Source organism: Rhinolophus sinicus, linkage group LG01, assembly GCF_036562045.2.
Source record: "Rhinolophus sinicus isolate RSC01 linkage group LG01, ASM3656204v1, whole genome shotgun sequence".
Lineage (NCBI taxonomy): Eukaryota > Metazoa > Chordata > Mammalia > Chiroptera > Rhinolophidae > Rhinolophus > Rhinolophus sinicus.
Genome location: NC_133751.1, coordinates 47,920,088 through 47,945,867, shown reverse-complemented (window position 1 = coordinate 47,945,867; position 25,780 = coordinate 47,920,088). Strand labels below are relative to the sequence as shown.

General features: G+C 42.1%; 2 protein-coding genes across 5 annotated transcripts in view; one reads left to right on the top strand and one right to left on the bottom strand.

Annotated features, from left to right (window-relative positions):
- Nucleotides 1-5,975: 5,975 nt before the first annotated feature.
- On the bottom strand, nt 5,976-9,865 carry LOC109449477 (5-hydroxytryptamine receptor 3C). The gene is made up of 8 exons (XM_019735761.2): nt 9,680-9,865; nt 9,261-9,305; nt 8,699-8,808; nt 8,258-8,427; nt 7,922-8,082; nt 6,913-7,117; nt 6,515-6,730; nt 5,976-6,381 (listed from the first exon to the last, which is right to left on the bottom strand). The coding sequence occupies exons 1-8, from the start codon at nt 9,857-9,859 to the stop codon at nt 6,152-6,154; spliced, it is 1,317 nt and encodes a 438-aa protein (XP_019591320.2). The 5' UTR covers nt 9,860-9,865; the 3' UTR covers nt 5,976-6,151.
- A 9,985-nt stretch (nt 9,866-19,850) lies between these two features.
- ABCC5 (ATP binding cassette subfamily C member 5) overlaps nt 19,851-25,780 on the top strand; it is a 78,181-nt gene continuing 72,251 nt past the window's right edge. Inside the window, exons 1-2 of one of the 4 annotated variants that reach the window (XM_019735793.2) lie at nt 19,851-19,980; nt 23,187-23,370. In XM_019735793.2, coding sequence (XP_019591352.1) covers nt 23,242-23,370 — 129 coding nt within the window. In that variant the 5' untranslated portion in view covers nt 19,851-19,980; nt 23,187-23,241. Of the gene's footprint in view, nt 19,981-20,773; nt 20,798-21,781; nt 21,806-22,311; nt 22,422-23,186; nt 23,371-25,780 lie in introns of those variants that run through there. The other 3 variants (XM_074328740.1, XM_019735795.2, XM_019735794.2) reach the window with 3 other exon arrangements.

The window sequence follows — 25,780 nt, the reverse complement described above, 5'->3', positions numbered from 1 at the left end:
GGTCTGTGAGTACACATGAGAGCTTGCTCTCCTCTGAGATGAGGGCAAGTGTCACCTTCTAGCCATCTTTTAAGCACCATGGAGGTACCAGATGGATATTATCATCATCTGGGGCACACACTTGTTCTGGCTGAGGGCTACCTGTGCAGCCTGTGTAATTTGTTTGAAAAACAGTGTGCCCATATGCTTCTTATACTTGAAATCTTTCAATGGCTCCCATTGTCTCTAGCAGTTATGTTAAGATTGCTGTGCCTGAGAATTTGTATTTCCAACAGGTTTTTGGGTAATGCTGTGGCTGTACATCCTGGGACCACACTTAGAGACCCACTGGCCTACAGGATGAATCTAGCTCCTTAGCATGATACAAAAGGCACCCTGTGACTTAACTCCCACCTACCTTTCCATCATCTTTGCCTTGGGTTTTACGTTCTAAACGAATTGTTCTTATCTTTAATATGTATAAGAATTACCTCACGTGTCTTACCCTCACCCCTCTGGCCCTAAATCTGAATCTTAACCCCAAATCAGAATTGTAGGCTATAGTGCTCAGGACTCTGTGTTTATAACTAGATCCACAGCTGATTCTAATGCACATGCGCCTTGGACTATACACGGAAAATAGCACCCCAACACTCAATATGTGGTGTTTCTCCTCTATAGTCTCACAATCTAAAATGTATCTTCAACCATTGATCTCTTGATCCCACTAAATTCTTAATGATTCAGCTCAACTCACGCATCTAGTCTTCTGAGAAGCCTCTCTCTCTCTCTCTGTCACACACACACACACACACACACACACACACACACACACACCCCTCTAAACTCTGTTGTGACCCTTCAGCTGGAAACATCTCTTTACATGTGCATCTCCCCTCCTGCTCTGTGACCTCATGGAGAGCAGGAAGCATATCTGGTTCTTCTTTGTCCGCACCCCCCACCCCCCAGTGTGTGGCATGTAGTAGTGTGAGGTCAATAAATGTTAGTTACATACCTAGCCTGTCAGTTCACTGTAGATGGGGAGAGAGACACAGGTACTTTGGGCAGATGGAAGGAAGGTGGTTGGGAACCTCATGAGAGTATGAGGTTGGGAACCTCATAGTGTCTGTACACTTACCAATGATTTTCAAAAATCAGAGAAGTTGCTTGCTGTTCACATCGTGTTGCTGAGGTGTGGGCCTCCGTCTTGGGTGCAGTTTGATGGAGATGGGAGTTGGCAGAAACACAGCAATTGGAAGCAGGTGGGATCCAGGAGGCTGGAGGCAGGGCCCAGCCTTTTCTTTCTGACTGTATCCCCTAAGTTTCCAGTAAAGGCCAGGCTCAGAATGGCCTAACCATGACTAGCATTTATTAGGTTTGTGCCATGTGCCCTATATTGTATTTGGCACTTTACTTACAGTAGTCATATCCTCACAACTGCTTTGAGAGTTCAACACTATTACTCCCATTTTATAGATTAGGAAATTGAGGTGCAGGGGGGGTCAAAATATCTTGTTTAGTGTCCACCCAGTGGAAACTGGTAGAATCTAGAGTCAATCTGATGCCACTGTTCTTTCCTTGCTCTTTTCATTACTCTATAGTTAAAAAGTCTGGTTGCCTGGATCAGTGGGCCCCTAGGTTTCCACCAATGAAATCCACAGGCTTAGACAATGCTTGAATCCAAAGTTAAACAGCGGCAACAGGAGCTGTAGTTTTGCAAGTCACAGACCCCAATACCTTTCGCCTTAGCTTATTCCAAGGGGGATCACACTGCATGGTCCTCTGGTGGCCCCATTCATCTGGCACCCTGGGGGATCAGGTTTGGGAAAATAGCTGTAGCCTGGCAAGGACAGAATTAGGGACTGGAAGGGGGAAGTAAGGGTCATTGTTTTGCAGCTCAGATGGATGGCAATCACATACAGAGACCGTTGGCCAGGGCTAAGGAGCCAGGAGTACAGGAGGCAACCCAAGCATCCAAACTTCAGGCTGGGGCAACGGCTGAGCCTAGGTTGGCTATGGTGCCTGGAGCAGGAGAGAGGGAGGGTCCTGGGACTCCTGCAAGTCACCTGGGAAGAGTCCCAGGGACAACAACTCGCCCGTGGCAGCCACTTGGACAGGCCCAAGTTCTGATCCCAGGCTCTCTTGAAGTATGACAATCCCATAGTTATCTTTTACTTTTCTCCACTTCATTTTTCTCATCTAAAAAATGAGGGGATTGAACTAGAAAATCTCTAATTTATCGCCTCCTACCTAGGACTCTCTAGGTCTCGGCCTGCATGATAAATAGATGCTTTCTAGTGTGTCACATTTAGTTTTCCAGTGTCTGTACACTTACCAATGATTTTCAAAAATCCGTATTTTAAAAATAATTTAATCTGAGTTATTATCTCTGTTTCACAAATAAAGAAATTTAAACTTGTAAGGCTAAGCCACTTGTACAAGGTTATGAACAGCCCAAGTGGCGTATAGGCCAGCACCTTATACCCAGATAGAAAGTAAGGGAGTCAGATTAAAATCCAGGGTTGCCAGATTCCAAAGTCTCTGTACTATACTATTATTTCCCCCTGCTATGTCGCAGAACCAGTGCCAGTAAATGCATAAATAAGAGAGGTTGTCAAAGGGAGGATCAGAAATTGGAGAGAAGGAAAAAAATAGGCTTGAAACGAAGGCTGTGACCTCACATTCTAGAGCAGGTCTGAATGAAGAGGAGAGGGAGGAAAAGATAGCAATGAGGTAATAAACTTTAATGTCAGGTTAATAGGGAACCTGAAAAATGTAGAAAACATGGGAAAATACTGCTTATAAAAGTTTAAAGAAAACGAAAGTGGACAAAAATGTATGCGAGAACCACAGGGCACCACTGCAAATGAACAGACAAGATGAGGAGCCGTTAGGCAGAAATAGGGACATCAGATGCAAGACGGCCCAGGCAGGACCAGTTTAGATCTTTTTTTAAAGAGGTCATAAATTACTTTTCAAAACCTTTCAGAGGCTTGCCACATAAGAGAAAAGTCATTAACGCAAAGTGTGCTTATCATACGATTCTGTTATAGATGGCTATAGGCAGCAGCTCTACCTGTCAATTTTCTGGGAAAGCTCTGCTTTCAAAGGTTCTGTATGATTATCAGTTATGTGTTAAGATCACATGTTCAGATTTTGCTTTTGGAGAAAATAAAATCACTGTAATTATATCGTGCCTTTTCTTACTGAAAAGAGATATAGAGCATCTTAAATCACGTGTCAAAAATGGTAAGTTGGATAGTTTCTATTCAAATAAAACTTAACGCTACTTGTTTGGAAAAAATCTGAAGAAAATAAGCAAAGAAATGTGTACCATGAATATGTGTGGAAAAAAACAAAATAATGCAACTTGATCTAAAATAATTTCAGAACTCATCAAACACTGGGTGAATGAGCTACTCAACAATGTCAAGGATGAATTTCCAGGGGAGATGACTGTCTCAGGACAGGGCAGAGGACTGAAAGGTCTACAAGTATCTGAAAAGAAGTATCAGCGGCAAAAGATTAAATCCATTGAGAATACCGAGGAAAGCTGAATTGCCCCGGTTAGATTTGGGGGAATATACACTCCAGCAAGGAATGGAAAAGGTACGAATAGTGAATTTGGGTGTTATGACTTACAAAGGGAGTGGGGAGGGAAGGAGTGAGGAGTGGGAAAAACTGAGGGAGGGAGGAAAAGGAAAAGGAAATTTAAAAGAAAGTTTGTCATTGGGACCCGGATGAGGGCCTTGCTCTTTCTGTTTGAATTCTCCTACAGTGTTAATTAATAAAGACTTGAAGTGGTATTGATGTCTCCACATGGGACTCCTAGAGAACCTGTCTGGTTCTCAGCCTCATCTTGGAGGGCGTGGGGTAAGAGTCCAGTATCTAGAGTCAGCCTGCCCAGGTTCAAACTGCAGCTCGGCCACTTCACTAGCTGTAGAAGCTTGGCAGACAGCTCACGGGCTATGACATCGTCTCCTGTTCTTCCTTTTCTCATTTATTTCATCTCACTTATTTGAATATATAAAAATGGGGATAATGCTATAAAACCTCAGTTCTAAAACCTAAAGAGCTTTGAAAACCAAATGACGTTCTTTGGTGGCAAAACTTGACCTGAAACTAATGAAACTATTCAGTTTCATTTTTGCTATCTAGTGTGAACGTTCATAGATTTCAGTGCAGAAACATTCATGGGTTTGATATAAGGTGCTGCCTCATCCCCCACTTGGGCTGTTCATAATATACAGCACAGGCACAACAGTTACTTTTTTAAAATCTGAAAAATTCCAAATTCCAAAACACATTTATTTGGCTCCAAGGGTTTGTTGATCTGTAGTTCCTACTTTATAAGGCTACTGTAAGGATTAACTGTGTTTATTCATATAAAGCACTTAGAAGAGTGCCTGTCACATATTAATAAATGTTAGTTATTACTATTACTATGCTGTGTCCTTTCTAAAGGCCCACGTTATGGAAAGCTGTGAGTTGAGGAACTGTCAAAATAATAACAGATACACTAATTTCCGTAGGTGAATATCAGGGCTCCTGATCTGAACCTAGATTGTGTATACACTAGGTCTTGGACATGCGTAGAGGACTGGGGGTGGTCAAGGGAGTACGTGACAGAGTTCTAGGAACTGAAGAGCCAAAGATCTTCCTGGAAAAACAATGCAGAGAAAAAAAGAAGCAGAATTAAGGGACATGAGTTTAGTTGGAAGACCAGGGGCCTGAGTGAAAGGAGCGATTCAGAATTGAGCAGGGTATTTCTGCCTCAATACTGCAGATTCCCATGGACTTCTGCCTGCAGAAGGGGACTGCAAGGAAAGAGCAAGTAACAGCTGGTCCCGGTGACTCAGCATCCAGCTGGGAACATCTGCGCTACAAGATTCAGCCTCCAGTGGCTTGGGCTCCGCGAGGGCAAATGCTCCTGCAGAGGACACTGGGGTAGGACCTTAGGCCTGTGCCACTAGCAGCGGCACTTCTAGAGGACATTGGCAGCCTTGCCACCCTTTGGGCATGTACAGTGACAGGAGGGAGCCAAAGGCATTTGAGGAAGAACAGTGGAGAGGAGGAACCAGGGAAATACTGTTTAGTAAACAATATTCTGATTCTCTTTTTACTCCTAGCCTGTGGTGACCTGGGACATATTGGCTTCAGATAGAAAGTAGAATAAATGAAAGAAAGGAAAAGAAAGGGTTGCTAAAAATAAAAGGTTATGTTTCAGTTCTAATTAAATTGCTCTCAAATCTGTGCTTTTCTGAAGCTGGGATGCCCAGCAAATCATACTATGGCTCTCACGTACAGTGGCAGCCAGTGGGAGAACAACCAATAGACAAAGACTTTCAAAATCCTAAGGCAAGTGCTGGGAACGGAAAATTTCCAGTTCATATGGGGGCGTTTATGTTACTTCCAGTAAAGCAGATGCCATTTTCAAATATACTTTCCTTGGCCTAATGTTTTCTTAGCATCATTAAGGGCAGATCAACTCATTGCAACACAGACAGTTAACAGTAATTCAGGATTATGTTAACACTCTAAGTGCTTAATGATGAATGAGTCATATGTCAGGCTGTGGTGAAAGGCTTCACTCTTTAAGCAAGAGATGTCTGGTTCTGGCACTTATTAATTTCTGAAGCTTATTCTGGGATAACTGGATTTAGGAGGTCAATCCCTCTTTTATTATAATTCCTTGTAATAGATTTTGGCCCCTCTCCCACTTTCACATGTTGTCTGCTAGACAAAAAAAAGAAAAAAAAAAAAAAAGAAAAGAAAATCCTTTTTGCTCTGGTATTGTGGTATTGAGAATTTTCTGCAAGAAGACTCTTAATCCCGAGATTTTTTATACTATAATATAATGCAGGGAAGAGCCAGTGCTTTCTGCAAAGGGGTTTATTGAGGTTATTCAATCAAAGAAGTATTCCAGGAAACTGCACCCTCAAAAGCCAGCCAGACAAGACTTTGGGAAGGCTTGATGGAGTGCAGGAGCAAGGACCTAACTCTGGGAGGGTATCGGAAACCATCCAGGTCTGGTCTGACTGCACAGAAGGACTGGATTGAAAACTAGGTGGTTGGCAGGGCTGTGAGGCTGGAATTTGGATGAGCATGAGAGCCTGGCTAGTTTCCAGAGCCAAGAGAAGCTCTAGGCTGGAGCACGAAGATGGGCATCTGCCTATGTGTTCCAGAGGACGATGACCGTGATGACGAACGTGGCCATGAACAGCAGGTAGAGACGGAAGAGCAGGGTGTCCATCATGTGGCTGAACTGCACCCACAGGCCCACCAAGTGCTGCTTCTGGGCCTCGTCTTCCTGCCGGGCCATTGTGGACCCAGGGCACCCATGTAACTCTGCCTCTCGGGGATCTGGCACCTTCCCTACCAGCTCCACGGGCTCCTTCAGACCTAAGGAGAGACAGAGACCCAGCCATGGACTGCAAAGGTCACCCGGGATGGGGTGGAGGGGCCAGGCAAGGAGGCAGGAGCAGAGAAGTGGAGATGTTAGAAGAGGAAGTGTGGGCAGAGCTGACTTTGTTACCAGGCAGGTGGGCAGGGGTGAGGTCCAGGCCCTTGGTTCCCTTCTGGGGCACAGTGGGGCAGCATTTCGTTGCTGTGGTGCCATGTAGAAGCAGCGACTGGAGCCATCGGGGCATGGGTGGGGGCTGGGTGGTGGCCAGGTGCAGCAAGTAGCTGATGAAGATGGTTTCCAGCAGGCTGAGCACCATCATCGAGAGGCACAGGGCAAAGTATATACCTGGAAGGAAGGCAGGCCTGTGTGAGTGCCAGAGGCACCACCTAGGACTTCCTGTTTCCTATTTTCCCACAGGGCCCGTTTTCAGGATCCCTTTTCACTCTGAACCGATTCCATTGGTCCATCTGTGCCCCCACCCCCACCCAACCTTGTTTTTAGTCTTCTGAAGGAGGTAGGGGCCATACTGATGAGAGGGGTGCCACTGTCTGGGAGTATGTCATTCATCATGAGCAGGAAGACATTGTAGCCCAGCAGAAGTGTCATCTTGAATGGGGCACGAGTCTGGCTTTCTGCCGGCAAGTAGAAGCTGAGGGCATCGATGGCAATCAGAAAGCTACTGGGCACCAGAAGGTTGATGACGTAGAGGGTGGGCCTGCGCCTTATGTCCACCTGGGGAGGAGAGAGCAGGCGAGTGAGGAGTAGCCTCGGAGCCTGCCAAGCCACTTAAGAGCAAGAGTTGAGATTTGTCCCAGAACAAACTGTCTGGTAAGGAAACGTTACTTTAAGTTCCTTTCACGATTCTCTCTCCACCAAAGTTATCTTAATCACCATCGTCTGCCTTCCCTGGGTTTGATTCTGCCATGCTGCATACCACTGAAACATACCTCATTCCTTCTTGGCCCAAAGGGTCAAATTTCAACACGTACAATTTTATCCCTATCAGCGTGCTCTTAGCAGGACTGAGGAACCAGATTCTTAGGTTATCATGTGCATTTTATCCTGTATTTCTGCTTGCTTTCCTCATCAAGGTCTAATTGCAAGTGATTTTTGCTAGTGGAATTTTAGATCAATGGGAGGGAAAGCAAGACAGTGGCAGATATTTTGGGATCGCCAGGATTTGGAATCATAATGTCCCTAAGACAGTGCTTCATAACTTTTCTACCATCTCTTTTGAAAAATAAACATAAAAATTCCAGTCCTCCAAAAAGTTCTGATGACCCTGGGGGGGCAGGAAGCTCGCTTTCACTGTGAATCACCATCACAGGAACTTTGCTTCTTCCTCAGGGAGGATTTATTCCATCAATATTTACTGAGCCAGATACTGTTCTAGGTACTGAAGATTTATCAGTGAAAAAAGTAATACAAATCTCTGCCCTTGTGAAACTTACTTTCTAGTGGGCGAGCTCACATTCTAGTGGGGAACGTAAGCTATGCATCTTAGGAGAAGATCACAACCAGGGCCCCGAAGCTCACATAGAAAATGATTTGGTCGTACTGGCCGGTGTCCACAGTCATCTTCATTGCTCTCTGGTAGATGGCCAGAAGCACCCACTCCCCCTTGCTCTGAATGAGACTCTGTGATGTGTTCAAAATTTCCCACACTTCCTTCTCCATGCCCAGGACCATGTTCTCCACTGCAAAGAGATCCAGACAACTCAGCCTCCCCAAATGCGCCCACCCCCCTTGCCCAGACTGTTGGATTTCTTGCCCCTTTCAGTGAGATGCCCTCACTGTTCCCAACTTTCTGTCCTCTTTTTCAAAACCCTTTTTCTCCCTCTCAACAGATTACTATATATGAGCATCACTCACCTGTGTAGATGAAAGAGCTGAAGGTGAGTGTGCAATTCTGTTCATCGAAAGGGAAATAGAAGATGTCCAGATTACAGATGCTGACCACCTGCATTGGCTTATCGTATTTGATGCGCCCGTCACTGTTGACATAAGCCATGAGACCTGTAGGTGTCTGATCTACATCCATGCTGTATGTGAGAAGGACAGGGAAGTGGGTGCTGTGGGTTCCCCATCAGTCTTGGCCTTCTTTCTCTCTCAGGTCACCCCATTCCTGTACTCCAGCCCCACTCATTTGACTCCCCCCTTCCACGTATCAGCATGTTCTGGGGATTTTGTAAGCTCTTCAGTTCAGATGATGCTCCTTTCTAAGGGGAGTCTTTGTGTGGCCCCTATTAGTTATATCATGCTCTTCCCTGGAGATACGGTTTCCTTCACGCTTTTTTTATCCTTTATACTCACAACTCCTGGATGAAAATGTCTGGAATCCACAGATTCTCAGCTACTATGCTGAGCGTCCTGATGCCCCCACATTCCTCTGGGTTCCACCTGATGAATTGATTGTACCAGATCTAGAAGAGACCACAGCATGGGACAAATGGGGTGAATCAGTTTTAGTCTTGCTCTATCTCCTGCACTTTACTTTCCTTTTCTCAACCATTTCTTCCTCTCCCACCCCTCTCTGGTGACAGCTGTCACCAAGTCACTAACAAAGTCTTACTTCCACTTCTCCCTCTGTGCTCTCAAGGGAGACCTTGAGCTTGGCTTTAAATTCTCTGGATGGGGCCACTTAAATATTGGCTTCCATGACCTTCGTTTATGCTAATTTCACCCTGTGCCCCATCTCTGCTTTCCTAAACTGGCAGAATAGTCAGGAAGTTTTGTGTTTTCATTATTGGCCTGGCTCTGTTTGAACTTGTTTAACTCATGAGTATTCTAATTTATCCATTGTAATCTGCAAAGTTGCACCCAGGAGTAGAAAAAGGGAGGTACAATAGTAAAAAAGAAACTGAGTCTATCCTACCACATTTAGCCACAGGAGTGATGTCATCAGTTGAAGCTGTTCATTCTGGAAAAAACAATTTTCATCCAGGATCATTAACTTTATGAAGTCAGGTCCAATGCTGCCACTCACCTCTTACTCATTTCCAAGGCTGTTCTCTGTGACAATTATAATTTTTAATCATAAGCCACTGAAAAATGTAGGTCAAATAATCCAGGGCACATGGGAAATATGAGTGAAAAAAATAGTCTGATAGTCCATTGGAATTATGTTTCTTGTGGAGTATTCTAAGAAAGAACAGATTTCACCTGCAGTGATGCCATTGTAGCTTTCCCTGTCACGTCTCCCCACCCCATAGAATGAGCTCTTAATTTTACAAAATCCAATCAGGAAACCCACTGCTTATCACTAGACCATTGCAGTGTTGGGTCAGGACTCACCACTTCCAGGATGGCAGACATGGTAAAGGAAATGTTGACCTGTATGGGGATGCTGTAGTTGACCACTGGGCGAAAGGCCTTTCTGTCAAACACTGGTTGGAAGGCAGCAGGGTCCACGCCATCCTGGTCAAAGCCTGAGCAATTGATGGTGAAAGTGTTGCCTCTCCCTGTAGAGAGCATAGACTCTGTGAGAGGAGTGCCCAGACTGGGTCCTAGAGAGTGTTTCTGCGCAGAGAGAAAATAGCGGGTATGGGAGAAGCATGTGAGCTCTTCCTTCCTTAGCCAGGGAGCATGGGTTGGGCTGGTAGGCAAATGGTGGAAGTCGACGAAGGTGAGCTGAGTCAGCATCCATCCTTAATTCCATTGATTCTGTCTCCATGCAAACTTTGTCCAAGTGTGTATGCAAACTCAGCCCTGACCACAGCGTTTCAGCGTCCTGCTGTGTTACCAAACTCAACCACAAACCTTTCCACCTTCACTCAATATCCTTCCATTGCTGTTCTCTGTCCTTGAGCCGTCTGAGTGATGTCAGTGACAAATTTCGTAATCACAGTTCTCCTCCTCACTATATGAATAAGGCATAGATGATCATGAATTAATGATAAGGGAAGTAATCGGGTAGGTAGAGTGAGATATGTTGGACCTTAAAGCAGAACCCAGTTTTTTAATTTGATGAGTATTTATTGTGTTTTTACTATGTGCTGTGATTGTTGTCTTCTAAAACTCAGTAGTCATCACCCCTGAGATGATCTTAAAGAGAGTTTCTTGATACTGGTCTTATACCTAACTCCTTTCTTGTCATACTTTTTGGAGCAGAAACAGAGAACGATGTGGTAACATCTATTTTTATCTGTGACGTTGTAGTATCCTTCACTGCTCATTTTAAATAATGAACAAGAAAAATACTCTAGACTGGGAAAATTGTACTGAAAAAGTTTCCCTCTTTCACAAGTCTTCTCATCTATGCCCTTCCCCTTAGCATCTTCCCTGTTCCATTTCATTTGCTTCAAGAGAACTAAGAAATAATTCTCTTCTTTTTAGCCTCACCTGATACTCAGAAACCGTGGGAATAGGTTATATGCCTGGAAAGAGAAAGCCACGTGGAAGGACAAGAGGCCAGTAGAAAAGGGAGTGGAGAAGTAACTAAAGAGAAGAGTCAGCTAGTAACTAGTATGAGCCTAGAAAGAGGTACAAAGCTGTCAGTGCTGTAAATTTCCATTTTTTACCAAAACGAACATCCAGTATTGACTGTCTAGGAATAACAAGAATTACCCTGGTTTCTCTGTTTCCCAAAAGTTATTTGTCTGCGTTGCTGTTGTTCTTGTCCCATCTTACCTTGAAGCAGCAGGTGGAGAATGAGGCCGAGGAGGAATCTCTCCTGATGGAGCCAACCTCTTTCCATCCTTTCCTTGGCTCTTCTCTGGGGACTTAGTGATGATGTTGACCTTAAAAGACCAGAGGCCACACCTTGAGCCCTAGCTTTGAATAATACAGGTGTCGGGTGGCATTAGCCACCCTTCTAACAAGCACCCCGGGTGCCAAGAGAATGTCATGGAGGACTGGCCACCCTGTGACCCTGATAATCAATGGCTTGGAGAACAAAGGGAGAGTAATTGGACCTGAATCTAATCTCCAAAAGTAATCTTGAAAATCAGTTTGGAGAGAAGGAAGCAAAAATATTTGGTCACTGGAGCAGTGCTAATGGCTTCCTCATATGGTGGAGTCACTCTGGCATATGAAGCATTCTAGAAAAGGCACATAAGGACTGCCATTGCCTTCAAGTGGCACATGCATTTATTTTAACCCTCTTGCCATCTTTCAAAAAACAATTGGTTGTCTCCTTTTGGGGGAGGGCATATTGGGGGACAGTGTTTTTTCCAGGGACCATCAGCTCCAAGTCTTTTCCTTCAATCTAGTTATGAAGGGTGAGGGGCTGGTGGGAATTGAACCGGCAACCTTGTTGTTAAGGGCTGTCACGCTAACCAACTGAGCCACCTGCCGCCCCTTGGCAGCTCAGCAGCAGCTCAGCTCAAGGTGCTGTGTTTAATCTTAGTGGCCGGGATTAATCCTAGTTTAATCCCCCCATTCCACGCAGGACTCGAACAGGCAACCCTGTTGTTAAAAGCTCACACTCTAACCAACTGAGCCATCCGGCTGCCCTGTCTCCTTTTTTATGATCAACTTCAGACTCTAAGGTTTGAAACATGACTTCAGTACTGACAAGTCCTAGCTTGGGATTGTTTTGAGTGTATCAAAAGCAATGTGGACCCAGGCCTAGTGGATGGAGGGGGTGACTGGCAGGTAGAGGAGAGTTGGCAGAGGTAATGCTGTTTTCAGTAGAGGTTGACTTATGACGTCACGAGTGATAAGCCTGTAAATTTATGTTGTTTTTGGTCCTGCAAATGTTTTAAAGAAATTAGTTGTCAACATTTTAGAATTGGGAGATTTCACATAAACACTTGTGTTTCTGGCTTCATTCAAAAAATCAGATCATCGATACTGGGCTCACGTGTGTGCTTGACAAGGTGCCAAAGCTAAGGACAGTTATGGCCTTTGGATGGAACATATTCTCTTTAGAGCATCACCGTCTCCGTGGTCTTATTCCCGCCCAGCCCCCCTCATTTATGTTACCTGCTTAGCCTCTGTAGGTGTTTGAGTTTGCCTTTAACTGTTAAGATGAATTTTGTTGTGTGACTCTTAAAGAGACTTGAACGGTAATTTCAAAACACCATTTCATGCCTAGGTAATCAGAGGTCTCTTCAGATTTAGAGTGTGCAAATATTTGGTTCACAGCAGAAACCAGACATGGTAAAGTTAAGTGGGTCAAAGTAATCAATAGTTTAACCTGTTTTAGTCTAGAATGATTTCTGTTAGGGAAGGCTCCAGGGAGGAGAATCAGTAACTTAGAGGACAAGGAGAGAGCAGTTGCTTCAATGAAGGAGTTTTACAGACCGAGTCGGTGTGGTTCAGTAAGAAAGGTCTAAGGTCAAATCCCGTTACTGCGGGAATCATGTCACCCTCTCTCAGCCTCGGTTTCCTCATCTCTAAAATTGGAAGGATAAAACCTATCTTGCAGGGGTTTATGTGGTTAGAGATAATGTATGTGCAGTGCCTTTCCCGTCCTGAGCAATTAATGAATTGAAGCAGAAGTAACAGTAAAAACGGCAGTGATAACAGTTGTTGTTGTTATCCTGGCTCACCTGAGATTGCTCAGGTCGCTTCAGTTCTGAATGGAGTCTTCTGGACTTTAAACTGTCTGGATTGACTGAAGCAACCCCGCTTCCGATGACCCCTTTTCTCTCAGCCTCACTCAGCTAGGTAGATACTGATAAGGTTCATCCCTCTGCTCTTCTCCACATTACCCTTCATCATTCGAGAATCACTTCCTCTTTGGGAAGTTTTCTCTTCTTTTTAAAGATGACTTTAGATCAGCATATCTCAAAGCATTCTCTGCGAACCCTAGTGCTACAGGATGTTACATGCTGTTTCTAAAAAATTATTTTGGTTATTTCGACTCACATAAGTCTGAGAAATGCTGAATTAAACAAAGCTAAACAGGTTTTATTATTGTAGGATTTTTCTGAGTATTTAGCTAACATGTTGAGGTGACTTGAATATCATACACATAATTTCCCAAACTTATTTGACTTTGCAAATTTTTTTTTCTCAGAATATCTTGTAGGACACTACTCCATGGATTATTTTGGAGAAATACTGCTTTAGGTAACTAGAATAAATCTAGAAGAAAAAAAAAAAACTTGAAAAATTTGTTTTAAACTTGCTGTAGATAGAATATAGAAAGCAACCAGCTTATGTATAAATAAATCACAAAAATTTTAAAAACTAGATAAGTATTTTAAAACCTGAAATTTTATTAGAACTATAAGAATGTACAAGCAATTAGAAAGTATAATAAAATATGAATTGCAAACTGTTTCTGAATCCTTGAGTAATATAAACTTAGACTGACTCAAGGAGAAATCTGTTTTTTCCTTTTCCTTTAGATCAATAGCCTACCAGTTGCAGGTCACATGTCATCCACCTAGATCTAATTTTAGGATGAGAGTTTAAAAAGATGCTTTGGTATTGTTACTTCTCAAATATGCTCAGAAAATAAGATATTAGTAACTGAAAAGTGGTAGAAAATTTTCTCCTTTGTGGTCTTGTACTCAATAAAGTATATAATTTGTGTTTTAAGAATACATGTGATTTCATCCTGGGACTCAATAAAGGAACTATTTTGATTGAAAAATAAATGCAGGCTGCATAGATTTTTAATTTTTCTGAACTGACATTCATGCTGAAAATGTTATCACCAATGTAGACTACAGTTGTTTATCTCTTCTGATCAAAAGCCCATATTTATAAAGCAAAACACTTGAGAAGTGCCTAGACCTGTTTTAGTGGGAAGGCTGGACTACCATTTCTAGCTTTTCTTAGTGGGACCCCGTTGCCTCCCGTGTTGTGGCCTGACAGGTGCCCAGTCCATACTTCTCAATAATGTGGAGAATACCCCATATACATCTCACCATTACAGATGTTAGACAGACTACCATTTTATTCAATCGAGTAAATAATCTTTAATTCTTATTCTGGGAGATTCAAAATCTCAAGGCCTGTCTATGGGCTGTGATGCTTGTTTTTAACTGGGTAGATTTAGATGATTGTTCTGGGTGGAAAGAATAGCTATAGTAAAACCATGGAAATTATAGTGTTGTCAGGACCTCAGATTTAAGTAGGAGAGTGGCAGGAAATGAAGCTGTGGTATTACGTGGGGCCAGATCACAGAAGGCCATGTAGACCAGGCTAAAGTTTGTTTTAATGCCCAGTGTCTCCCCAACTTGCATAAAGTTCATACCTTTTTTAAGGGAAATAATTCTCCTAAACCCTTGATGTTGACTTAAATTATTTACATTATAATATTACTTAAATACGTATATTCATAAAACCATGTATAAAGTTCTTACACTTACAGCTCTTGTAAAAAAAATAAAATTAATTTACAAAGTATGTACATACAAGATTATAGAATCAACACAACACTAATTTGGATATTATTTCGCTAAAATTAGATACTTGCTGTCAATTATTTTTCTCTTTTTAACAAAGGACTAATTTTTGGACACCAATCTTCTTTTTTGGGGGCACTTTGATAGTGTATCTCAGTGTAACAATATTTAAAAAGATTTTTAAAGCAATTCTTCGTTTCATTCTAAGTACTGCCCTTACTGCTAATGAGCTTGGGGAATTATTACAACAAAGATGGGAAGTGTGTAATACTTTCCTTCATAAAGGTAATGTATGACATGACTTATAATGTGACTACACTACTGTATCGTCTATACTGCATAGACACTTTGCTAATCCCACTGCAGTTCTCTATTGAAAATACTATGAAACCTTCGTCTGCATACACGCTATGATGTCATTTGGCTTTCATTTGGCCTTATTTACACCTTAAACCTTCTTTTCTAATTTGCCTGAGACCATTCAAGGGGTGCATTATTCTGTCGCATCATATATTGTTTCCGTGATGTCAAATAAAAGATTCAATTTATTCACTAATTTTAACAAACGTCTTATTTCGCGAAAATGACTTTCGTTGCAAGATTGATCTGCAAGAAAGAAATTTTGTCTTTAGAAGTGCAGAAGAATTCAACATGCGTGCCACAGCAGATGTGCAGGGATCGTTACCACTTGGCATTAGCACCTGACCAGCCGGGGAGAGGAGGGTGACAGGAGAGTAGGGCAGTACAGCATTTCTCATGTCCATGAAGTACCACCATCCATCTAGTTCTGCAACCAGAAACCTAGGTGTTACCCTCGACACCTCTCTTACTCATAACACCACATATAATCCATGAACAAGATCTGTTGATTTTACCTCTTAAATCTCTCTTGAGTCCATCCACTTCTCTCCCTTTCCCACCACAATCCTGGGCGAAGCCACCATCCTCTCTTTCCTGGACAACAATCATTCCTAGCTGGACTCTTCTCTTCCATTCTAGCTGCCTCTACTTCTTTCTCCACTCTGCCAGCTGCAGTGCAGTTTTCAAAATGTAAATTTGATTTCTCACCCCTTAACCACTCACCTTTTAAAACCTTGCAGTGGTTGCCTTTTGCTCTTACTCTAATGACCTGTAACATAGTCTACAGGCCTTTGGAGAAGTTCCCTTCCTTCTCCCACCACCTGACTTGTTGTTCCCTTTGCCTAGAGTATTCGCTCCTCTGCCACCTCCACTGTCTTCACCTTGCTAACTTGTATCCTCCTTCAGATGTAACATATGCCCTCCTTGTCTAGTACTTACCACACGTATAATTTAGATTTGGATTGATATTTATCTGGGACTCTAAGCTCCATGAGAGCAGGAGACATGTCTGTTTTATCTCCACTGTATCTCCATCAAATACTAAATGCATGTATATATTTAGTACATTATTTAACATAAATGCTATTTAAAAATACATACAAGTCTGCATTGAGAGAGCTTCTCTAGCTCCTTGCCTGAGTGTTGGAGAGTATCACCCCCTAAAACACTTCACAACACAAACACGTTTCCTGGAGGGGATGCTTTGCAATCAAGATCATGTAAATAAGGTAAGTCTGTGCCCTAGGCTATCCTTGGGGGAGACTGCAATAGTGCCATAGTGTATTGAAGCCTGGCACCAGGGTGGCATACAGGTCATCCATTTTTTTTTTTGGACCTATAATCAATATATTTGAAGTATTTCAGGGAGATTTTAGAAGCTTTTTTATTTTATATTAGGGTATCAGATATGTAGCTTTTGGGTGCTACAGTGTTTGAGACATGTTTGGAAGTACTAGTATGCCTTGGCGAGGTGGCTTGCGGAGTGCTGAGGAAAAGTTTTTCTCATCCAACCAGACGGCCAGAGACACTTCAGGAATTTTTATCAGTAGAAACTAAGATTCTTTGGTTAAATTGCATGTATTCACAGAGAGGAGAAATGTTTGTTCCTATGATATTGAAACTTTTTATTATGAAATACATAAAAGCTACCAAAAATACAGCAAATGATATTAGAAGCACACATGTACCTCTTTGACATGTATTTTACATAAATTTTAACATTTACAACTCATTTTTTTAAAAAAAAGATTTTATTGGGGAAAGGGAACAGGACTTTATTGGGGGAACAGTGTGTACTTTCAGGACTTTTTTCCAAGTCAAGTTGTTGTCCTTTTAATCTTAGTTGTGGAGGGTGCCGTTCAGCTTCAAGTTGTTGTCCTTTCAGTCTTAGTTGTGGAGAGCGCAGCTCAGCTCCAGGTCCAGTTGCCATTGCTAGTTGCAGGGGGCGCAGCCCACCATCCCTTGCGGGACTCGAGGAATTGAACTGGCAACCTTGTGGTTGAGAGACCACTGGCCCATGTGGGAATCGAACTGGCAGCCTTCGGAGTTAGGAGCATGGAGCTCTAACTGCCTGAGCTGGCCCTACAAGTCATTTTTTAAAGAAATAAGATATTACAGAAACAGATGAAGCCCCTTGTGTGTCCCTCTCTGATCACATTTCCCTCCCTCCAATAGCAGAAGTAACTAACTATACCTTAAAATTGTTGTTTATCATGCCCCATACCTATGTGTGTATCCTTAAATAACATATATTTTTACGTTTACAAAATAAATACAAATGGACTCATACAATGTGAGTCTTTTTGTAACTTATTTTTACTCAACATTGTTTTTGAGATTTATACGTATTGATACATAATAGGCCTGTTCTTTCACTGCTGTATAATAATATCCCATTGTACAAATACCATAATCTAGTTATCTGTTCTCTTGCTAGTGACATTTAGATTCCACTATTACAGACAACGCACAATGAATATTCCTTGTGCACATGTGTGAGATATACTTCAGGGGCAACTTTTCTCAGCTAATGGCATTAAGCCCGAATGCCCTCAGGTATTCATTGTGTGTAATGAATTAACTTCTCCCCTGGACATCTAAAATATTAGCTATGCTATCCTTGGGAAAATTAAGAAAACAGTCACTCAAATAATTTTGTGTAAGGCTTAATTCACATGCAGAAGCCCCTTCTGAGAAAGGCTTGTCTAGAGCATATATGTAGAAGTGGAATTGCTGGGTTCAAGGATAGGCACATACGATAAAAAGCATTAGCTTTTACCAAAATCTGTTCTGTTCTTCTTGCATTGTAATAGAATTGTAGTTGGCTCACAGCTGCCAACTGAGTTAAATGTGACCATATGACTAAATTGTCACCAATAGAATGTGATTAGAAGTGATGGTATGCTATTTCCTGGCTGGTGCCTTAAGACCAGCTCACACCTCCCACAGTCTCTTTTTCCTTCTCACACCTGGGTGACTGGTGGTAGGAATGAGTAGAGCAACTTTGGGAGCCAAATGTTGAATCTGACAGAGCCACTGTCACTCTGGGTCTCTGACGGACTGTAAGAAACAGAACTGCACTGCTGATCTGATATACTCACCTAGGACTCTTACGCACTGAATTTTAGGAGTCTATTTGCGGTTTAACAATACAGTCCATTTCCAACTTATTGAATTTGGCCAAACTGTTCCTTAATGTGGTTCAATCAGTTGATACTCTATCAGCAATGTGTGAAATAGCCTGTCTCTCCAGATCCTTGACAACACTTGGTGTTGTCAGATTTTTACATTTTCCTGTTAGATGGGCATAAAATGGTAACTCACTGGTATTTTAATTTCCATTTCCCTGATTATTAGTGAGATTGGGTGTCTTTTCATACATATTTGAGTGGCTGCTCTGGTTTCCTTTTCTGTGAACTGTCCATACCATTTGCCTATTTTCCCATTGGGTTGTTTGCCACTTCTTATTGAGTTGTAGAAATTATTTTATAGTTTATGTTAAAAAGTTTGTCAGTTATAACTTGTGCTTTATCTTTTCACTTATGGCACCATGTACAAAAGTTTAAATTTTAATATTGTAAAAATTTATCAGTCTTTCCTTTCTTATTTTTGTATCTTGTTTGAGAAGTTCTTCTCTACTGTCAAGTTCACAAAGATATTTCACATTTTCTTCTAAATGTTTTAAAGTTCTCCGTTTCAAATTAGGCCTTTGATCTACCTGAAATAGATTTTTCTGTGTGCAAGGAAGTAGTAATCCTTGAATTTTTAAAATTATGGATAATCAATTGTACCAGCACTATTTATTGAATCATCTTCCTTTTCCTATTGATTAGTAATGTTTTCTCTGTTACAGATCAAGTTTACATATATGCATGAGTCTGTTTCTAGGTTCTTTATTCTATTGCACTGATATATCAATCCATCCTCGTGCAATAACACTGTATTAATTATTCCAGCTTTATGACACATTAGTGTCTTCACACTATCTAGTTGTATAAAGGTGGACAAGTTACTTTACCTTCCTTTATTTTTTTAATCTCTGAAATGAATAATCATAATACCTCCACGTAGGGTGGTTATGGAGATTAAAGAAACAAGAATTGTATGTAAAGCACCAGAGACAGAGTAGGTAGGCGCTCAACAGGGAGTAGTTACATTATATTATGATCATGTTGAAGGTACAGATGAAACACAAAGAGAAATAAAATGATCAATCTCTTTTGGAACCTCAGTTTCATTTATAAAAAGAAAGGGATGAATGGGCATACTGTTTCTAAGGCTCTTGCCACTCTATAAAAACTGTGATCATGGCATTTTATTATCTAGAAATCAGGCAGCACACACTCCGTGTTGGTCAGTGAGATACAAGTGAGAAAGGTGATATCAGTACGCAGGGTGGATTCCTGAGCAAGCAGTAGTCAAATGTTAAGTGCACAACAGATAAGATTTGGGGCTGGCTGGCGACAAGGACATAGAGGCTACAATGACCTTCACGGTGTTTTCTGGTGTCTAAACGGCTGCACACAGTCGGGACCTCCCTGCCTACAAACACTAGGCTGCCGGCCCACAGAGGGCTACTGTCAACCCTCCCGGCAACCCACAGGGAACACGGCCTCAGAGAAGATTCTAGACAGGCTCGCAGAAGTCCTGGGAAGGATGGTGCAGACCTAGGAGTGCAGTAGAAAGGGGGAGCAGCTTGCACCTCCCCCAGAGCTTCTGCGGTGCTTCTGGGAAATTGAGTCCTTTGCTGCGTGTTCAGCCTCAGGCTCCTGGAAGTGGGACTACAATTCCCTTCAGTCATGGGGAGTCTTTGTGCAGCACGCCTGCGCAGTCTGGCGGCCAATGCCGCTATAAAGGCTTGTTTTGCTCCAGAGCTGATGCTCGGGAGCGTGGTCGAGTGGCCGGTGCGGCCGTACTGGAGCTGGGGCACAGGTAGGTAGCGGCTACCATCGCACCTCTTCCTTTTCCCTCGGTTGGCACAGGGATCACCCCCGTGTGTTTCCTCTGGGGCTGGCGGGCTGTGATCGGGGATACGAGCAGTTTGGGGGAAGCTGAAGTCCTGAGAAATGGGGTCTGGCCTCCCTCTGGTTTCCCGCCGCCCCCTTCTTGGGACGCCACCCTTGAGGACTCGTGGTGAGGTACCGGCGTGGGAAGGCAGGTAGGGTGGGAGGAGCGGCCAAGGGTGCTGGCTACATTCTCGGCTGCGGCCACCAGGGGGTGCTGCGTCCGTGGGTGTGGGTCGCTGTCCGCTTTCCAGGCCCGAACTGGCCATGGGAACGCCCTTCGTCCAGGGCATCCCAGGCGAAGCTGGCCTGAGAAGAGTCCCCATCCTCAAGATAGTGGGTTGGGCGGCCTGGGGCACCCCTGCTCACGCCGCATACTGGAGACTCTGAGCTGCCAGCGACCTAAGAAGTCATCCTCTCGGGTTTTTTTTACAAGTGGGTAAATAGAGGTTCGTGACTTAAGCACGCACAGCAAACCATGGGCAGAGCCCAGAATGGAACCCAGATCTCTCGACTGTCATCAGTACCCTTTCCACTTCCGCCACAAAGAGCTGCACGATGCTTTGTGTTTATTGCACAAGGGTCATTTGGTTATGTACAGATGAGGGAGAGGCAGGAGCCACAGGAAAGATTGGCAAAGTTTCAGAAGGTTTTGAAGGAGGAGATAGATAGGTTTCACTGGGGTCTGTAGCATAAGTGAAAAGTGCAGAAGGTTAAAGGCACAGCAAGTGGATGGCAGGAGGGTGGTAAATACAAATACTTTTAGCTCCGTTTTTTGCAGCTTCAGGGCCTGGAATCAGATTCCTGAGGTGTTGGAAACCTAAGTTCTGTTACAATGAAGGCAATTTGGAAACACCAGTCTGTGTATTTATAGTTCCTAATCCTGTGCAACCCCCATGCAGTTTCATCTGCTTCATTGTACACTTTTATTACTGGAAGGAGTCTTGATTTTTAAAAAAGGCAGCTGACCAAGTGGCCTCAACTCTGTTGATTTTTAGTCTGGCACTTTTTTGGGGTTCTCCCACTTTGGTTATTCTGCTAGTGCCATTGCATTGCTTGGCTCAAACATAAACAAAAATCCTTTCCTTTTTATCCTCTCTTAGCTACAGCAAGTTAGCATTTAAAAAAGACGTTTAAACAACTTTAAGGGAGAACAGAAGACAGAAATATTATGCAAATCGTATTTTTCAAAATAGTCTAGCCTAGTGACTCTTCCTTAGTTGCTTTCTTCAGATTTGGGCCTTGTTTCTTTCCAAAACCTATTGGGCTGCCTAGTTTTTGACTGGCCCCCATGTGGAGGGCCTGGCCTTATATCTCTGATACACAGAAGATGGAGTCCTCTTGTGGGTTCCAGGCCAAAAGATAATAACTGTGCCCACACCAGGCTTGCCTACTCTCATGGCTGTGACTCTTTTCCCAGGAAATTAAAGAAGCAGGAGTGTTAGAGGTGATGGAAAACTGCTCCTCACACCCTTTATACGTGGAATAACTTGAAATAAAGTGAAAGAAACTTTGGTTATCGTGAGTTCTTAGACAATTGAGGTGATCTTTCTGTTCCTCTTGACATGGCATTTGATATTGTAAATGAGTTCCTGTGGCCTCCTCCCTTTCAAATTCCCTCCCCTCCTCCTGCCTTTTTTCAAAGTAGGACTGATCTTTTCAGCTTCCAGAAATTAGCTAGGCTGGGGAACCTTTGGAAGGGAAGGCTGGACTTCTGTGAGCCCTGTAGCAAGAAGGATTACTCCTATTTGCAGGTGCATCCAGACACTGGGGACACTGGCAGGTGCCAGGTCTGTTTATAGTTTAGGCTTAATGAGGTCTCAGTGACATGATTGCTCTTGGTTGTAAGCCGGTGTTCTTTATGGTGCAGTTTGTCATTGGACAAGGTGACTTTTCTTTTTTGAGATAAGTAACTTAGCAGTATCAACTCAGTGTACTTGAATCAGACCTCTGAAAGGCAAGAAGTCATACTTTCTTTGTGCTGGAAACATGTATCTACGGAGGAGATTTAGTCCTTTCTATTTAGAGGATTAGTCAGTGTTCTCCTTTTTGCTGATACCTTAAAAACTGAATTGTAACTGTCAGAATTTTGTCTGCAGAGTAATACTTTTAAATTACAGCGATAGCTAGGAATTTATGGAATTCAAAAGGTAACACGGCCACACTTAAATTTCTAGTGAGGCTGGTATGAAAGAAGTTTACTCAGTTTGTACCTGGGAACCTTTGAACCATCTTAGGGTGGGGGAAATGTTTCAGAGAGGTGTGTACCCGTTTTATTTTTTCAAAAGTAACCAGAGTTTCTAAGATATCGATTAGAGTTGGCCAGGCAAGCAGGGGTTTAGAACAGAGTGTCATTTCAGGTCATACCAGGTAAGACTTCATAGGACAGGGTGAGGAATTTGTTTTGGTTATTGTTTTTAGTAATAGCTTTGTTGAGTTGTAATTTATATACCATGAAATTCAGCCTTTTAAAGTATACAACTCAGTGTTTTGTTAATAAATTCACAGAATTGTGCAGTTATCACCACTATCTAATTTTAGAACACTTTCAGTATCCCGAGGAGAATTTGTTTTAAAGTTAAGGTATGATATTGTTTTGTATGTTAGCTATGTAACTCCATGGCACTTTAAAATAATATCAGCTAGCCTACTACCTAATTATGAAACTTTAGAGATGGGATGGGTCGTTGGTATAAGTGTTTTGTAAGTTTTCCTTTAGTAAGACTTAGTAGGAGAAATGATACGCATTTTAAAATTGTGGAATTTGTAATTCTTGGAACAAACTTAAATTGTTTCCAGAAAGTCTTTTTCTTTTTAAAGACCTATCTAAATGCTCTATACATTGGGTTTGAACTTAGTGGAAGAGAGTGGGTATCTCTTTACCAGTGTGTTTGTTTTTCTTTAATCTTACTTGTTTTCCTTAGCAGTGGGAGGAGATAATTCTTGATTCTATTATAATGAACTTTTTTTCTTTAAAATATGAAATGGTACTTAAAATTTTTTAAAAAATATTTTTTATAGATATGCAGGTAGAAAATTTTAATGCTTTTGCCCTTTTATTCATTTTAAAGCACTTTTGCATATGATTAAACACAATTTAGGAGATACATGTTCTTGATGAATTCTTAATTTCAGAAATTCTCAAGTGAAACCAGGAGTCTATGAGTCCTGGCACCTCCATTCAGAGAAGATGAAGGATATCGACATAGGAAAAGAGTACATCATCCCCAGTCCTGGTTATAGAAATGTGAGAGACAGCACCAGTACGTCTGCGCAGGACAAAGACCCTGAGGGCTCCAAATACAAGAGGTCTCGGCTGGTCAGTATTTCCTTTCCTCAGTCCCTTTTCTTATCTGCTTGTTGTACCACACCACACCTTCATATAATGCATAAGGAAAAAGAAGTTTATCTTTCTTTATTGGCTTTTGGTCACTGTTAAGAGTTTATAGTTACTTATGAAAGAGGAGAGGTTGGTTCTCAGCCTCCCACCCCTTTTTCCCTTTGCGTTCTTTCTGCCACGTGTGCTCACCTTTGGTGCCTTCTGAAAAGATTTTGCTTAAGAGAAGATAACTTGGGATGGGGTGGGGGGAAGATGGAGCAGAGGGAATATGAACCATTAAGCTTCATTCGTGTACTTAGCATTGTTTTTTGCTCTGCCTCTAGTGTCTGTGTTTAAAATCACTCCTTTGGAAAGACTCGTTCAGATTTCAGAGAGTACTTGGAACAATTCTAGATTGTTGTAGGATAATCAGTAAGTTTTTCAAGAAAATCCGTGAATGTAATAATCTAGTTTCCTTCAAGGGAAATAATGACTATACATTTAAACACAAGGAAATATCTTTCTTCTAAGGAAAAAAACAATACCTTTTCTTGAATTGCAAAAGTAACTAATATGGAGAAATTGGGGTGACTGGGTTTAGGAAGTCAGGTTTGTGTTCATGTATTTGTTATGTGAAACTTGAGAAAGGTATGGGCTTTGCAACTGACACTGGTGTTTCATTAGCTTAACATTACCTGTTCCTCTTTGGCTAGCTTATTAACTAACAGTTTTCACTAACGGGTATTTTCTCTCCCCACTGTGTATTATACAGTACTTTCCCATTCAAGCTTAACTTTGGAGAAATAGATTCAATGTAATCAGTGTCAAATCCTTAAGGTGCCAGTTTTGTAACTTCTTTGTGTCCTTTTGTCTAGGCCTTATGAATTAAAAAGTTATTGAATATCTTGTGAGTGTTTGACACTGTTAGTATAGCACTTAAATCTGGAAAAAGTCACAAAGGTAACATTGGAGCCGGGCTTTGAAGGATGATTAAATGAGGGTGCTGTCAAGCTACTTAAGTCTTCTGTGCCTTATGAATAAAATAGCATTGACGGCAGAACCTAAGTCATGGAGTCACTGAAGATTAAATGAGATAACACATATTAAATGCTTAGAATGCTTAGGTGCCTGTTGCATAGCCTGTGTGCAATAAATGTTAGCCCTTAGAACTAGTTATGTAGATCATAGGATGTGTAAGAGAAAATTCTGCCTGCCGTGTTAAGGAATCTTTTCCTGGGGGCATTGGGGAACGATTGGAAGTTATTGAGGAGGTTTTTTGTTTTCTCTTAACTTTTTATGTTGACATAACTGTAGATCCCCATGCAGTTGTAAAAAATAACACAGAGATCCCCTACGGACTTTATCCAGCTTCCCCCAAGGTACCTTCTTGCATAACTGTAGTTCAATATCACAGCAGGATATCGATTGACATTAATACAGTCTATCCACTCGATGAAGACTTCACCAGTTTTACTTGCACTGATTTGTGTGTGTGTAGTCTGTGCAGTTTTCTTCACATCTGTAGATTTGTATGAATCACCACCATAGTCAACATACAAAACAGCTCCATCACAAGAATGTCCCATGCTGCCCTTTTATAGCCACAGCCACCTCCCTCACCCTCTCTCCTAAGCTCGGGCAACCATGAATCTGTTCTCCCTCTCTGTAATTTTGTCATTTTTAAGAATGCTGTATAAATGGAATCATATCGTGTGGAATCTTTTGAGATTGCCTTTTTTCACTCAGCATTATTCCCTTGGGGTCCATCTAATTTGTTATGTGTATCAACATTTCTTCCCTTTTAATTGTGAGTCGTATTCCATGTTATAGATATACCATAGTTTGTGTAGCCATTTACCTATTGAAGGATATTAGGGTTATTTCTAGTTTGTAGCTATTACAAATAAAGCTGTTTTGAACATTTATGTTTAGGATTTTGCGTGAATCAGCTTTCAAGCTTCCATTTCTCTGAAATGCCCAGGAATACAATTGCTGGGTCATATGATAAGCACATGCTTAGTTTCATCAATACTCTTTTCCACAGTACAATTTTGTATTACTACCAACAAGGTATATGCCTGATCCTGTTTCTCTGCATTCCTGCCAATATTTGGTGTTACCATTATCTATATTTACCCATTCTGATAGGTATGTCTGGTATTTCATTGTAGTCTTAATTTAAGCCACCCAGTGTCTAATGAGGTTGAGCTGATAAGGGATATTTAAGACTTGATTTTATCTTAAGAAGATTAGTTTTGAGGCAATTCTGGGAAAAACCTGTATAGGGGAGAGAGAAAACACACAGGAGAGCAGTCAGGAGGCTCTGTGCTGGCCCCTGTGAGAGTGGGTCTGTGTCCACGCATAACAGTGCCGTGGAGGAGAGGAGGGAGGAGGAATGCTTTGGGTGGCT